Source organism: Physeter macrocephalus, chromosome 8, assembly GCF_002837175.3.
Source record: "Physeter macrocephalus isolate SW-GA chromosome 8, ASM283717v5, whole genome shotgun sequence".
Taxonomy (NCBI): Eukaryota; Metazoa; Chordata; class Mammalia; order Artiodactyla; family Physeteridae; genus Physeter; species Physeter macrocephalus.
Window position 1 is genome coordinate 134,229,268 of NC_041221.1, and position 13,722 is coordinate 134,242,989.

The 13,722-nt window shown below is 42.3% G+C and overlaps 1 protein-coding gene across 1 annotated transcript; it reads right to left on the reverse strand.

Moving 5' to 3' along the window:
- Positions 1 to 1,203: 1,203 nt before the first annotated feature.
- On the reverse strand, positions 1,204 to 4,429 carry HNRNPA0 (heterogeneous nuclear ribonucleoprotein A0). The gene has a single exon (XM_007112732.4). It carries the CDS (start codon positions 2,627 to 2,629, stop codon positions 1,721 to 1,723), a length of 909 nt encoding a protein of 302 aa, XP_007112794.1. The 5' UTR covers positions 2,630 to 4,429; the 3' UTR covers positions 1,204 to 1,720.
- Positions 4,430 to 13,722: the final 9,293 nt, after the last annotated feature.

The following is a 13,722-nucleotide window of genomic DNA, read 5'->3' on the forward strand; positions in this document are numbered from 1 at the left end:
TTAATACAGCTAGTTTTGGGCTTTCAACCACAAAACTCCAGTCAAATATTTTACCATAACAGTAAATCAAAATGTAGGTACTAGATTAACAGGTACTCTGAAACCACCCACCAGGTTATACATACTCTCACTCAATCATGTAAAGAATTGAATTCTTTATTTGTGATATCCATAAACGTTGCTATTCTATATGTCTATCCAAGAAGGCAATTTTCTCTGGTATCACTGTTTTGTTTTGCTTTTTATAAACAACAACTTGAATTCTATTGCATGAAAGAGCTACAAATATACATTTGTTAACCAAGCAGAAAACACAGATATTTTGCTTTACAACTTGCACCTAAGATACCAGTACACGAAACTGGTTCATTAGTCGTCATAGCAATATGGGGCCACTGCCCAAGCTATGCATAGCAGTTTACATTTTCAAATCTCATGTAGAAAGGGCAATTGTGATATTGACTGTTAACTACATTCCTGTAAAACCCATCTTAGTTACAAGTAAATGTATAACCGAAGTCTGCACAGATTTTTGATGGCAAAACTTCTAAATCTGACGCAACTGTCCTAAACAAGTTTTTAAACGAATTGTTTTGCAGATATACTGCCATTCTGCCAGTAGATGGTGCCACAAAGGTTGGGGGAAGGATTTCCATAAGGACAACAGTTCAGCTAGAGGGGAAAAAAAAAAACGTCTAAACCTGCTCTGAAAATACAAAAACGCTTTTAATTTGAGGATAAAATATAACCCTTATTTGTAACCATTCATTACAGACAAACCAGTAAGAGGGATGAAACTAAGCCATCTGAAATTTTTTAACAGTTTATATGAATGAAAACACATGCTTAATACAAACTATTTCTTTAGAACTACACGGTACATACTTTGAGGTAAATTCTCATAGAAAGAAGTGACCAACCATGTCAAGATGATAAGCAAATTACTTAGTACAAGAGATGGATGCAAAGAAACTAAAGATTTTAAAAAGCCACATCCACCACTTCAAAAGTTTTACCTGTTAGGGATAAAATTCAACACGTCACTACCAGGTCAACAGCAAGAAGAAGAAAAAAAAAAACCCACAGGACCTTTTAAAAGTTTCTCGAAGTACACATCAAGAATTAAGAATTAACAAGAAAATTTTTCAACTAACATCCCTTAAAACGGTACGGAATGGATCCTAGAAAAAAATGTTAGACATGTACGGTCAAACACAATGATTTATTAAAAATAAAACGTAAAAATGATTTTTGTACATATGCTTCCAAATTTCGGGCATGGGATCCAAGGGATTTCATAGAAAACGCTGTAGCCAGATATCAAGTCCTTACAACAAAGTAAACTAACCCGCCCAACCCCCGCCCAGGTTTTGCTACAGAATCAGCAAGTTCACTCCCTCCCCCCCCAAAAAAACACAAATTAAAACAAGACATCTTGCTAGTATAAAAACGACCAAGGTCCAAGTAATAATAAAAAAATAGAGTCCATCAATGACTGTAACACAAAAATGTGTATGTGGGGCCAAGTCCATCTTCAGAGGGAGACAAGGGAGGTGGCAGGCAAACAGGGCAACACCCCCAAGGGTGAACAGCCTTAGAAGTGGCTTCCCCAAGGGCAAAATGGGGAAGGCGGTGGGAGGGGAAAGGACTTAGGAGTCGACCCTAGTTGGGTGGTTGAAAACAGCTACCCCTATAGCCACTCCCAGGCATTAAAAAAATTTTAGAAGGAGCTGCCTCCATACCCACCCCCACCGCCATAGCCACCTCTGTAAGGTCCACTGTTACTGCGACCTCCCCAGCTGCTGCCTCCTCCACCGCCGCCGCCACCGCTCTTCATGGGCCCATAGGACGACTGGTGCTGGCTGTAGCTACCGAAGCCGCCGAAGCCGTTACCGTAGTCGCTTCCACCGTAGGACGAACCGCCTCCGCCGCCTCCATAGGCGTTGTAGCCACCGCCGCCGCCGTAACCACCGTAGCTGTTGTAGCCGCCGCCGCCCTTAGACAGGCCGTTCTGGTCACGACCACCGCCCCGACCCCGGCCGCCCCGGCCGCCCCGGGAGGAGCGGGAGCCGCCTCCGCCCCCACCGGAGTGGATATCCTCCTTGGGGACAGCCTTCTTCACCTCCACGCGATGGCCCTGGATCGGATGGAACTTGACCACCGCGGCCTTGTCTGCCGCGTCGTGATTCTGAAAATACACGAAGCCGAAACCACGCTTCTTGCCGGACTGCTTGTCGGCAATAATCTCGGCCTTTTCCACGGTGCCAAACTGCGAGAAGTGCTCTATCAGGTCGCCCTCGGCCACGTCTCCCTTAAGGCCCCCGACAAAGAGCTTCTTCACCTTGGCGTGGGCACCGGGCCGCGCCGAATCCTCCCGGGACACCGCCCGCTTCAGCTCCACCGTGTTGCCGTCCACGGCATGGGGCGAGGCGGCCATGGCGGCATCGGCCTCCTCCACATTGGAGTAGGTCACGAAGCCAAAACAACGGGAGCGCTTGGTCTGGGGGTTCACCACTACCACGCAGTCCGTCAGGGTCCCAAAGGCTTCAAAGTGGCCGCGCAGGCCCGACTCACTCGTCTGCACGTTGAGGCCGCCGATGAACAGCTTACACAGCTGGGAATTCTCCATCTCCACGGCCCGGGCCTTCCCCCCGCCCTGCGAGCTCCGAGGTTTCGCCGTCGCCGTTATCGTTGGCTAAGGCTTCTTCACAGCTTGGGCCCAGCCGTCGCTGGAGCCCCCCCGCCGGTCACCGACGGGGAAGGGAAGAAGGGAAGGGAAGGGAAAGAGGAAGAGAGGAAGGGGAAGGGAAGGGGAAAGGTGCCGGCTAGAGGGCGAGCCGAGGAGACCTGAAAGCAAGCGAGGACGCCGCTACCGCCACCTCCGCTCCCTTATCTGGGCACCACACAAAGAGGCCGCTGAACGCGCGCGCACCCTCGCCGAGGCGTGCGTCACCGCGGACGTACGACAGCCCAGGGCTGCCCGCCAATCCCCGCCTCGCTCTCATTAGTCCCGCCTACCGCGCTGCCGCGCCGCTCTAGGTCACGGACTCCCCGCCCTCCGCGGTCTATTCAAGCCCTCGGCCTGCGCTGCTCCCAACATCGCCTCTACCGCCCTGCTTTCACCCCCGGGATCCTCAGTGCGCCCTGACTAGGGACTCTCCCTGCGCTTAGCGAACCTTTGCGATTCATTTGCCCCCAGCCCCGCGGCTGTTCCCGGTGATTTTCCCCCTCCCCTAGCCGTATCCCCTCGCCAAACTCCGCAGTGGCGTTCGCGCCAGCCCCTTGAGAGACGTGTCAGCTCAGCCAATCACGGCGATCCGCCCGCACCTACTTCCGTTTTCGGCAGCTGCCGGACGGGCGCGCTCCCCGGTGCGCGCTGGCCCCGGCGTCCGTAGTATGCAGAGCTCTATTGCCACCCCCACGCCTCCTCCCGCCCTGGGCTGGCCGCGGGGTGGGAAGGGGGGCTGGGGTCGAGCCGGGGACGCGCTGGGGGCCGTTCCCAACGGATGCGGCCTGGGGCGCCACGCGCGGGCTTTTTGAAAAGTTGACTGTTGGGGTTGGGGGTCTGGAGTTAACTTGCCGTGTTTCGGCCGGGCCGCTACACCTGGCGTCCTCGCCCCTCCCGTCTCACAAAGATGGAGGAAAGAGGCCTAGTCGGGGAAGGCGGTTATTAACCCTTTATAGTGGGCCGGAGCGGCGATTAGACTAAAACGCCGGCACGTGGCCCTGCGCAAAGGAGAGCCCGAGGCCCTGTGAAGGACAGCAGTGCGCCTCCAGACTTTCCGACCAAGGCGTGGCACGAAACCCCCGCCACCACTAGGCCGTCCGTGAAGCCCTCCCGCGACACCCCTCTCAGCCTCCCTGCACGCATTTCAGACAGAGGACATTTTCATATTACCCCAGTGTACACATCTTTTTATATGTTTACGTTATCTGTGCGAGCTTCCTTCCCAACTAAAACGTTAGGTTTTTAAAGGTGTTTCCAATCGGACTGGGAGCCGAGGGAGTTAAACACATGAACACTGTATATTAAGTATTACGCACCCCTGAGAACTGCCTTACGGACCCAGATGGGAATGCAAGAAAGTTACAGTGGCTTCCATTTATTGAACCTTTTGTGTGCCAAGCAAGATACAAGGAGTGCGACATGGTGTAAGACATGTGACCGAAAGCCCAAAAACCATGTGGTAAATTAAAAGAGGAATTCCTCACTGTATCCTGGAATGGAATGTGTTCAGAAATGATTAGAGGTAGAAGTTGCACTGAATAGCAGAGTCAAAGGCTAGATAAGATTTCTATAGGGAGTTTATCTGAACAAAATCTGGAGGAAATTTATAAGCTCCCAAGGACAATGAGTGGACCAGTTTGACTGGATCAGGAGGTTTTTGACAGAAAAAAGTAAAATAAGGGTCTTGGTATTATGGAATGTTTTGAAATTTAGATTAAGGAGTATGAATATTATTTCAAAGGCATATAGATAGGCTTCAAAGTTTGGGGACAATATAGTCTGGCTCTAACACCTAACTAACCATGTGACCATGGAGTTGTGTGACTTTAGACAGGTCACCTAACCTTTTAAAAATTATAAGTTTTATTATCTGAAAATCAGAACATAAAACACCTACCCAGTATGGTAAAAATTAAATAAGATTCTGCATGTAAACACAGAGCACAGTGCCTGGCACATAGTAAGTGCTCAATTTATCCAATAAATACTATACCGAGTGCTGGGAGCAAGGCAGTAAACAATAGACAAAAATCTCTGCCCTCATGGAACTTACATTCTTCTGGGGAGAAGCAGACAATAAATAAGACTGGTATACAGCATGTTAGATAGTGATAAGTGCCATTGAAAAAATTAGAAGGACAATAGGAAACTACTACCTTGTCATTACAAAACACAATTCAAGTATGTCAGGATTTGCTAACCAACTGATAAAGAATGAGGAAAATAAAAGCATTCCAGTGTTTGAAATCTGGAAGCCAAAAACTGCAGCATAATAGAACTAGAAAAAGCTAACAAAAGAAACAATTTTGGAGGAAGTGGGGGAGATGATGAACATAGTTGTTAATTTTTAAGGTGATACTGGGATATTCATGGGGCACTGTTTTCTGGGATGCCCAAGACTATAGCTCAGATGAGAGATTAGACCTGAAGAAATTTAGTTTAGAGTCATCCAAATAAATGTAAAACAGTAAAAGGTGAATTTCTGAAAGAATAAGACCATAACTTATTTTTCCACCTAAACTGTAAATTCTAAAGTAACAGTTTTTTCCTGCATTGTTTTGAAATAATCCTCCATACCACCTTATTGAGGACCCATTATTGGTTTAATTTCTATTGACTAGGAAAGCTTCAAAGAAGTGTATGTCTAGTATAAGCCTTACATATAGAAGGAGGGTAGGGATGATGGGAGAAAACACAAGCATGTTTGAGAGACATTTAGAAAGCCAGGATAAATGCAAGATAATTGGGATGTTAGATTCTTTTCAGAGATTAGATCGGTAAAGGTAGGGACAGTGAATAAGCAGTGTTATATAAACACTTAAATGATGCTGTCGCTCTCCTACCCCTCCGATCATTCAGGAGAAAAACATTTTTTTTTTCTACTTTACCTTTTAGATCATTGCCTGAGTATGGTTCTTGGCTTTACCTTGCTTACAGGTATGTCAGCCTTCCAAAACAAAAAAGTTTAAAAATATAACTGAAATTTAGACAACCTTTGTTTTCCATTCCTCCTGCAAATGTGATTACAAAAACCTAATTGAATATGGTGTTTAAACAACTCATAGAAATGCACAATAAAAAGGGCATATTTTACTGTACCTAAATATACCCAGAAAAAGAAAAAGAGAACTAGAGAAAAGGAAAAAGAATGAGCTGAAGAAGAGGGGGGAAACTACGGCCAGCTATATTTTCAGAAAGCAGCAACTCTGCTTTTTTTTTTTTAAGTCAAATTTTTATTATATCCAAGAGTTTCTTTTTGCAGTTAAGAGTTCTGTTGTGGCCTGAACTGTGTCCCCACCCTCCCCTCTATATTCATATTTTGAAACCCTAGCCCCCAGTACTTCTGAATGTAACTATAATTGAAGATAAGGTCTTTAAAGAGGTGATTAATTTAAAATGAGGCTCTTAGGATGGAGCCCTAATCCATATGGTTAGTGTCCTTATAAGAAAAGGAAGAGACACCAGGGGCATATGTGCACAGAGCAATGACCATGTGAAGAGGCAGCGAGAGGGTGGTCATCTGCAAGCCAGGAAGAAAGATCTCAGAAGAACTCAACCCTGCTGGCACCTTGATCTTGGACCTCCAGCCTCCAAAAGTTGGAGAAAAAATTTCTGTTGGTATTTTGTTATGGCAGCCCTAGCAAACCAATACATGTTCCATTTTTATTTACTCAAGGTACCTTCCAAAAGGGCAGTCTGCCATTTGTGATGAGGTACAGACTTTCTAATGGACTCTTTAGAAACTCACATAAACAGCCTTAAAATCTGACCCATTCTTCTGAACCAGTAATGATGCTTCTGGAAATTTATCCTAAGGAAATAATTGAGGATCTGTGTAAGAGTTCAGCTACAACATCTCAATACTGTTTAAACTAGAAAAAAAATAGGAAACTATCAAATAGCTAACTGATTAAACAAATAAGGAAATAAATAAATAGTTCAGGTAAGAATATTATGAAGCAGTTAAATTGATACTGTATAGGAAAAACAATGACTGGTACTTGGGTATGAATCTTACACCATTATGATGATGTGTGAACGGTCACATTACTTATTTTACCAAATCAAATTAAGTCTGACTTTAAACCACATACTTGACAGAATGGCAATAATGTCAACATGTCATTATTGGGGCTCCTCTCATCTTTTTCCACTCAAAGGCACTTGCCTCTCACCCCATCCCCTCTTGGGCAATCTAAGAGCAATACCCTTGATAAAATGCTTTTTGTTTAAAAAAAAAAAAGGTGGGGGGGACAATGAGGACTGAACTTAAAAGACTCTCCTAAGGCAAAAACATACACAGACATATTCAATCTGTGTATATATTAACTGTATCTTGTTCCAGTGCCTGTATATTTTCTTGCCTCAGGTGCAAAATCTAGGCTTTTAGAAGGGATTTATATTTGTTTCCTCCACATGGGAGGGGATGTCAAAGGAGGAGGGCTTGGAAAAAGACAGTTTCCCAAGTCTAGGACAAATGACCACACAAAAGGTACAAACTTCCAATTATAAGTCCTGGGGATATCATGTACAGCACGGTGAGTATAGTTAACAGTACTATATTGCATATTTGAAAGTTGCTAAGAGAGTAGATCTGAAAAGTTCTTATCTCAAGAAAAAACTATACGTGGTGAAGGATGTTAACTAAACTTATTGTGGTGATCATTTTTGCAGTATATACATATTGCAAATCATTAAGATGTACAGCTAAAACTAATACAATATTTTCTGTCAATTATACCTCAGTTTTTAACATTAATTTTGAAACAAAAGACATGACCAGAAGCTTCTGGGTTTTTGTCCATGGGAGGAAACAGTGGCCCAGCCAGTGTACAGCCCATCATTCTACTTTACCCTCCCCCTCTACACACACACACACACACACACACACACACACACACACACACACACACACACACACACACAGATAACAGTGCAGGCTGAACACTATCTTGAAAGCAAGGGATATCACCTTAGTCTTGGGACCAGATCCACATCTGTAGCCCCAAATAAACCTGGAATTCTTATATGTAAAACTCCAATAATAATGGATATTTAATTGCCAACCACTTGGGTGGGAGGTTGGGGAAGATTACTAGAATTATAGGATGTTATGGACTGAATGTGTCCACCAAAATTCATATGTTGAGGCCTAATCCCCAATGTGCTGGTATTTGGAGGTAGGAACTTTGGGAGGTAAGTCATTAGAGTGGAGCCCTCATGAATGGGATTAGTGCCCTTATAAAGAGAACCAAAGAGCTTTCTAGCTCTCCTTCCATCATGTGAGGACACGGCAAGAAGACAGCCACTTATGAACTGGGAAGCAGGCCCTCACCAGATTCTCAATCTGCCAGCACCTTGATCTTAGATTTCCCAGCCCCCAGAAATATGAGAAATAAATTTTGGTTGTTTATAAGTCACCAAGTCTGGTATTTTTGTTATCTCGGCCCAAACAGACTAAAACAGAGGACTTAACAAATTGACATTTCTCAGACTACCTCTTCCCTAAAGAACACACACCTAAGTACAAACATATCCACAGACCCACACACAGAATAGGAGCCTTGTAAATCAAAAGTATTTAGAACATTCTATTTTCATTTATTCATCATTCCACTTAATTCATTCATAGGCTAAATGCTGTGAATAAAAGTCCGTGGCCTTCAGGAGCTCAACAGTCTTGGAAAAGAGGGGAAATCAACAACAGTAATACGTTGAGAAGACAGAAAAATGTTGCAAATATAGTGTGTTGAGATAGAAATGGGCAGAAACCCAAATTTCAGTAAATTCTTATAATAGAAGGTAACTTCAGAAGTAGGTTTAAGAGTTAGTTAGGCCTACTAGAAGGTAATGGCATTTCAAGTACAGGAAACAGTGTGTGTACATGCTGTGTTTGGAGTCACACAAGTAGATGATCAAGGGTATGACGGTGTATGGTATATTGGCTTGTTACTGCTGTAACAAATTACCACAAACTCAGTGCCTTAAAAAACACAAATTTATTATCCTGTATAGTAAGGAAATCAGACAGACGTCTCACTAGGCTAAAATCAAGGTGCTGGCAGGGCTGTGTTCCTTTCTGTAAGCTCTAGGAGTGAGAAAGCAGCAGTCTGGAAGCCAGAAAGCGAGATTTCACAAGAAGCCAATCCTGACGGCACCTTGGTCTTGGACTTCTAGCCTCCAAAATTGTGAGAAAATAAAATTCTGTTGTTGAAGCCACCCAGTCTGTGGTACTCTGTGACGGCAGTCCTAGCAAACTACTACACCCACCTAGAAAAGAAGTGCTCTCAGCGTCCATTATTCAGGGAGTCAGACCTCACTCATCTGTTCATGCAAAGCTTCCTGTACACATCTTGCCTAGATAAGATTACACTAGATTTAGTGTTTTACCTATGAATTCCATAACAAGGTCACAAATTACATTCCTTAAAAATTACATAAATTATTCATCTTTTGGTTTTGAATTTTATGACTTTCATTTATATTTCTCTTAAAGTTTATTTTTTTAGTGTACTGTTTTACTTAATCCAGTAAGAACTTCAATTTTTTAAATATTTATTTTCTTCAGCAAATTTTATACAGAATATTTTCCTCTCCAGGAGACATGTATCGGATCCGTGTGAAAATGAAGTTTTTTAATCTTACTTGTTAAGTCCATTTCAACTTCTAGTTTTAGCCTATAGTATAGTTCAAAATGTGTATAACAGCTTAATAAAGCTTCTTTTCCTCACTTACACAGAAAAGGGAAATATTGTGCATTGACTGAGATCAAATTTCCATCAACCTAAAGAGTGGCAAATCAGAGTAAGATTTAATTTGTGAAGTATTCTATACTCAAACCTGTGAATAAAGTAATATTCATACTACCATATACATTTTGAGTCGTCAGGAATCTGGTCCTTCCTAATTTCTAAATATACACTGAACAGTGCAAAGAACAGGTTAGTCTACTCAGTAATAAGCTGTAAGAGTGGTATTTAGTCGTAGTTGTTCAGTGAGTTCAGATTATGTACAGAGCCTTTCTGGATCATTCGGGATCTGAACATTTTTAGTCAAATGATATTTATTATCATAATTTCAGCACATTAATATTAGAGAAAGGAAATTACATGCTTCTTTTTTGTCAAATAAAACTAGGAAAACAGTGGAAAAAATAAAAATAATTAGCCAAGATTTATACAAGCAACAACAGTATACTAATGATTAGCAGCTATGAAATCAAGAATCAAATGCTTCCTGAGGAACCTATTCCATATGATAATCACTGACTGAGATCTCTCAATATATTTAGTAGTGATTTGTTTGTTTGGGATTGACTACCTGTACAGCATAATTTACCTAAAATCTGTTTTACTTTGCTGCCCAGGATTCTAAATATGGCCAACTTTCCAGCTTCTGAAATAACATATAAAGCACTTTTCATTCATAGGAATCAAATAAAGCGATTTCTTTCAAGGATTAAAAGTGCATATAATTCAGTTCAAATTCTAATAATTTGTTAATTCCCATCATTGGTTTTGAGGAGTTTATGTTTCACCAAGCTCTGATATGATTATCTACTGCATACAGCCAAAATATATAGCAATACAATTTCTAAGTTTCATCACAAGGTTTTGATCATGGTTTTGTAAAAACACTGAACTGATCTGATCTTACTGGCACATTCAAAAGTTCTACCAAAAATAGTAAGTCCCATTATATCTAAGCATGTAATGTCAGTAAGGCTCCTTTATTACCCTGTATTTCTATTTTAAAAGAATCTTCTTACTCTACATTCTAGAATCACAAGAAGAATAGAGCATGAAGAGACCTTTTATTGGTCATCCAGTCCAAAACTTTCATGTGCAGATGTGGCCCAGAGAGTTAAAATGACACACCCAGGGCCACACAGACAGGTAGCGGCAGAGTCACAACTTCTAATCTGCAGTCAACTGGCTTTTTCACACATGGCTAAGCCTATAACAGTCTTGCTCGTATAGTTTCTGTATCGGTTTCCTTATTTGGAAAATAAAAACATCATTAAAGAAGGAGTTGGGTTGTCATTCTAGCCATCATTTATCCGAAGTCTACTGAAGTAGGCTCAATTCAGAGCTCAATTTCTCCTGGCTCAAATTAAGATTAAAAGAAATACGAGGTTTGGGTATTTGAATGACAACTTGTACCTGGAAGATAAAGCTGTACGAAAACTGGAATTAAACCTGTATTCACCCCATAGCCGCTCCCAGCCCCAAGTCAGCTGCAGGAGCACTGGGAAAGCGAAGAGAACATTTGAGTCTACCAAATGTTCGGCTGGCTTATTACTTCCTTCCCACCACTTCAACTTTTGGGTTAGAAAAAATAATAGAAAACCAAGCTTGTTGAGGTATATTGAGTCCATCTGGCATTAATTTCTGGAGGCGCATATCAAACTGAAATATCTCAGCTGTTTCACAGAAAAGGTACGATTAGACTTATGCCGAATTTTTCTGGGGAAAAACGTCTTTTCATGTGTAAGTAATTTCCCCCAGATCTTGCGAGCTATAAATGTGTATGGTGAGTATGAAAGTTACTTCACAGTCTAGGAGAAGGAAACATCATACTCTTTTTCTATTATCAAATCTCATCTTAAGCCACCACTCCTCAAGTTGATAGAAATTTAACCTCAATCAATACTAGGGTCAAGTCCCACCCCTAGGATAAAGACTTCAGGTTGTACACAGTCCAGAATACTTAGGGACAGGCCCCTGATCTTTGGTCCAGACTGGTCCCTCCTGATAAGACTACAGGGTCCCTTGCAGGAAAGTGACTGCTGTTTCCTGAAACTTGCCACCCAGCTCAAGCTGGGACTCCTTTTTACCAAGGCTAGGAACCCCAACACCAAAGGTTCAGCTTCCCACTGTACCACAAAGCCATTCCACACTGAGGACAGGCCGCATCCCCAGGGGATTACAAAAGAGCAGCTCAGAGGAACTGGATGCTGGTCGCTGATACTCATGGAGCCCTCCCTCCCCGAATAAATCGCTCTTTGAGGTCTCCATAGTAGACTCTCCCTCTTAGGCTCTTGCCTCTTTCTCCTCTCCTCTGGGAACACCTGGCATAAGCCCTTCAATGAGTTCAGGCTTTCTTTTTTTTTCTTTTTTTAAATTTTCCTCTCTTTATTCCAGCAAATGAAAAATAAAAATAGATGAAATCATAATATCACTAAGTCTGAGAATAAACATCAAAACTTGACTGTTTTCTTTCTTTTAAGGCAGAACTAGAGGATGACATTTCTTTTAACTTTTTATTTTATATTGGAGTATAGTTGATTAACAATATTCTGCTAGTCTCAGGTGTACAGCAAAGTGATTCAGCCATACACACATGCATCCATTCTTTTTCAAATTCCGCTCCCATCTAGGTTGCCACGTAATATTGAGCAGAGTTCCTTGTGCTACACAGTAGGTCCCTGCAGGCTTTAAAAAACAAAAGGCAATTGTAATTCTGCATTGGTCCAGTTGAACAAAAGCTCAAACAAAGAAAGTAGAAAAGTATTCTTGGAATAGGGCAGGAAAACAGAATAAAAAGCAAATTAATATTTCAATAAATTATCATCGCATGTGTCTATTGTAAGGTGTCCTTTTTGCTAAATTATTTGAAAGCAGGTATGATATGACAGAGGCTACATTCTCCATCCCTATTCATGTTTCTGAGGAGTGCCTCCTGCAGGCACAAGTTTAGGGCAATTTGCGATTGAATTCTCAGCTCAAGAAGCATCGTGTGCAGTTTTTAGACAAATGATTATCTGTACCAGTTGGGGAGCATCTTCTTTGACATTATGCTCTTGCTTGTCAGTTTTAGGGTCATAGAAGTGAATATATCCCCTATGTCAGTGAATGGTACCACCGTCCAGCTGAGGTTGTTAGAGGTCTTTTCCTTTGACAGCTGCCCCACCACCAATTTCACACTTTCCAGATGTGCAGAACTGCTTGTAATTCTCATAAAAGTCATGTTCTCTGAGCTCCAGGCCTTTGCATATGTGACTCCCTCTGCCTAAAATAATGTTTCACAGCCTTTTTCATAATTTGTTGCAAACAAAAAAGGATAATATTTATATAACACACAGAGATAAACTGGAAGGAATGTGGAATTATCTATATGGGCCTTGTTGGAAGAAAATTCAACAGAGAAAATATTTAATATGATATCAAAACATTTTAATGAGAAACTTTAGTTTGCTCATTTAAACATAACTTTATTCCTTTCATGTTAAAATAATTCCGAACTTACAAAAGAGTTTCCATGATAACACTATAAATAACTTTTTTTCCCTTGAGAGTAAATTACCAACATGACACCCCAGTGCCCATGCTACCCAGATGCCCCCTTCACTTCAATCAAGCTCCAACACCTCATGCCAGACTGCCGCTGTCACCACTATCCTGTGCAGACAACCTCCTCACCTCTCTCAAGCTCCCAACAACCACACAAGCTGCTACCACCCTCCTCCTCATAAGCACCCTCCTCACTTCACTCGGACTCTGATACACCATGCCAGGCAGCCAACAGCCCACCACACTCCAATGCAGATGCCTTCCTTGCTAACCCTACCTAATGGTTTTTTAATTGGATTACTTAGGAAGGATGAAAAGAAGGTAGGAAAATCATAAGGTAGAAAAACAGGGGAGGGGAGAGGAGGGGAAAAAACTGGTTTTATAATTGAAATGGCCAGGTGTAATTACTGATAATTTATTTAATGATAATCTCTCCAATTTTTGACAGTCACCATCCACAAGAAACTTTATTCATGGGTAGGTAGATGAAAATATAAAACAGTTTTTATAACCATTCTAAAATGAACCACAACTGAAATTATACTTTAAAAAATCTAGTACTGGGGCTTCCCTGGTGGCGCAGTGGTTGAGGGTCCGCCTGCCGAGGCAGGGGACACGGGTTCGTGCCCCTGTCCGGGAAGTTCCCACATGCCGCGGAGCGGCTAGGCCCGTGAGCCATGGCCGCTGAGCCTGCGCGTCCAG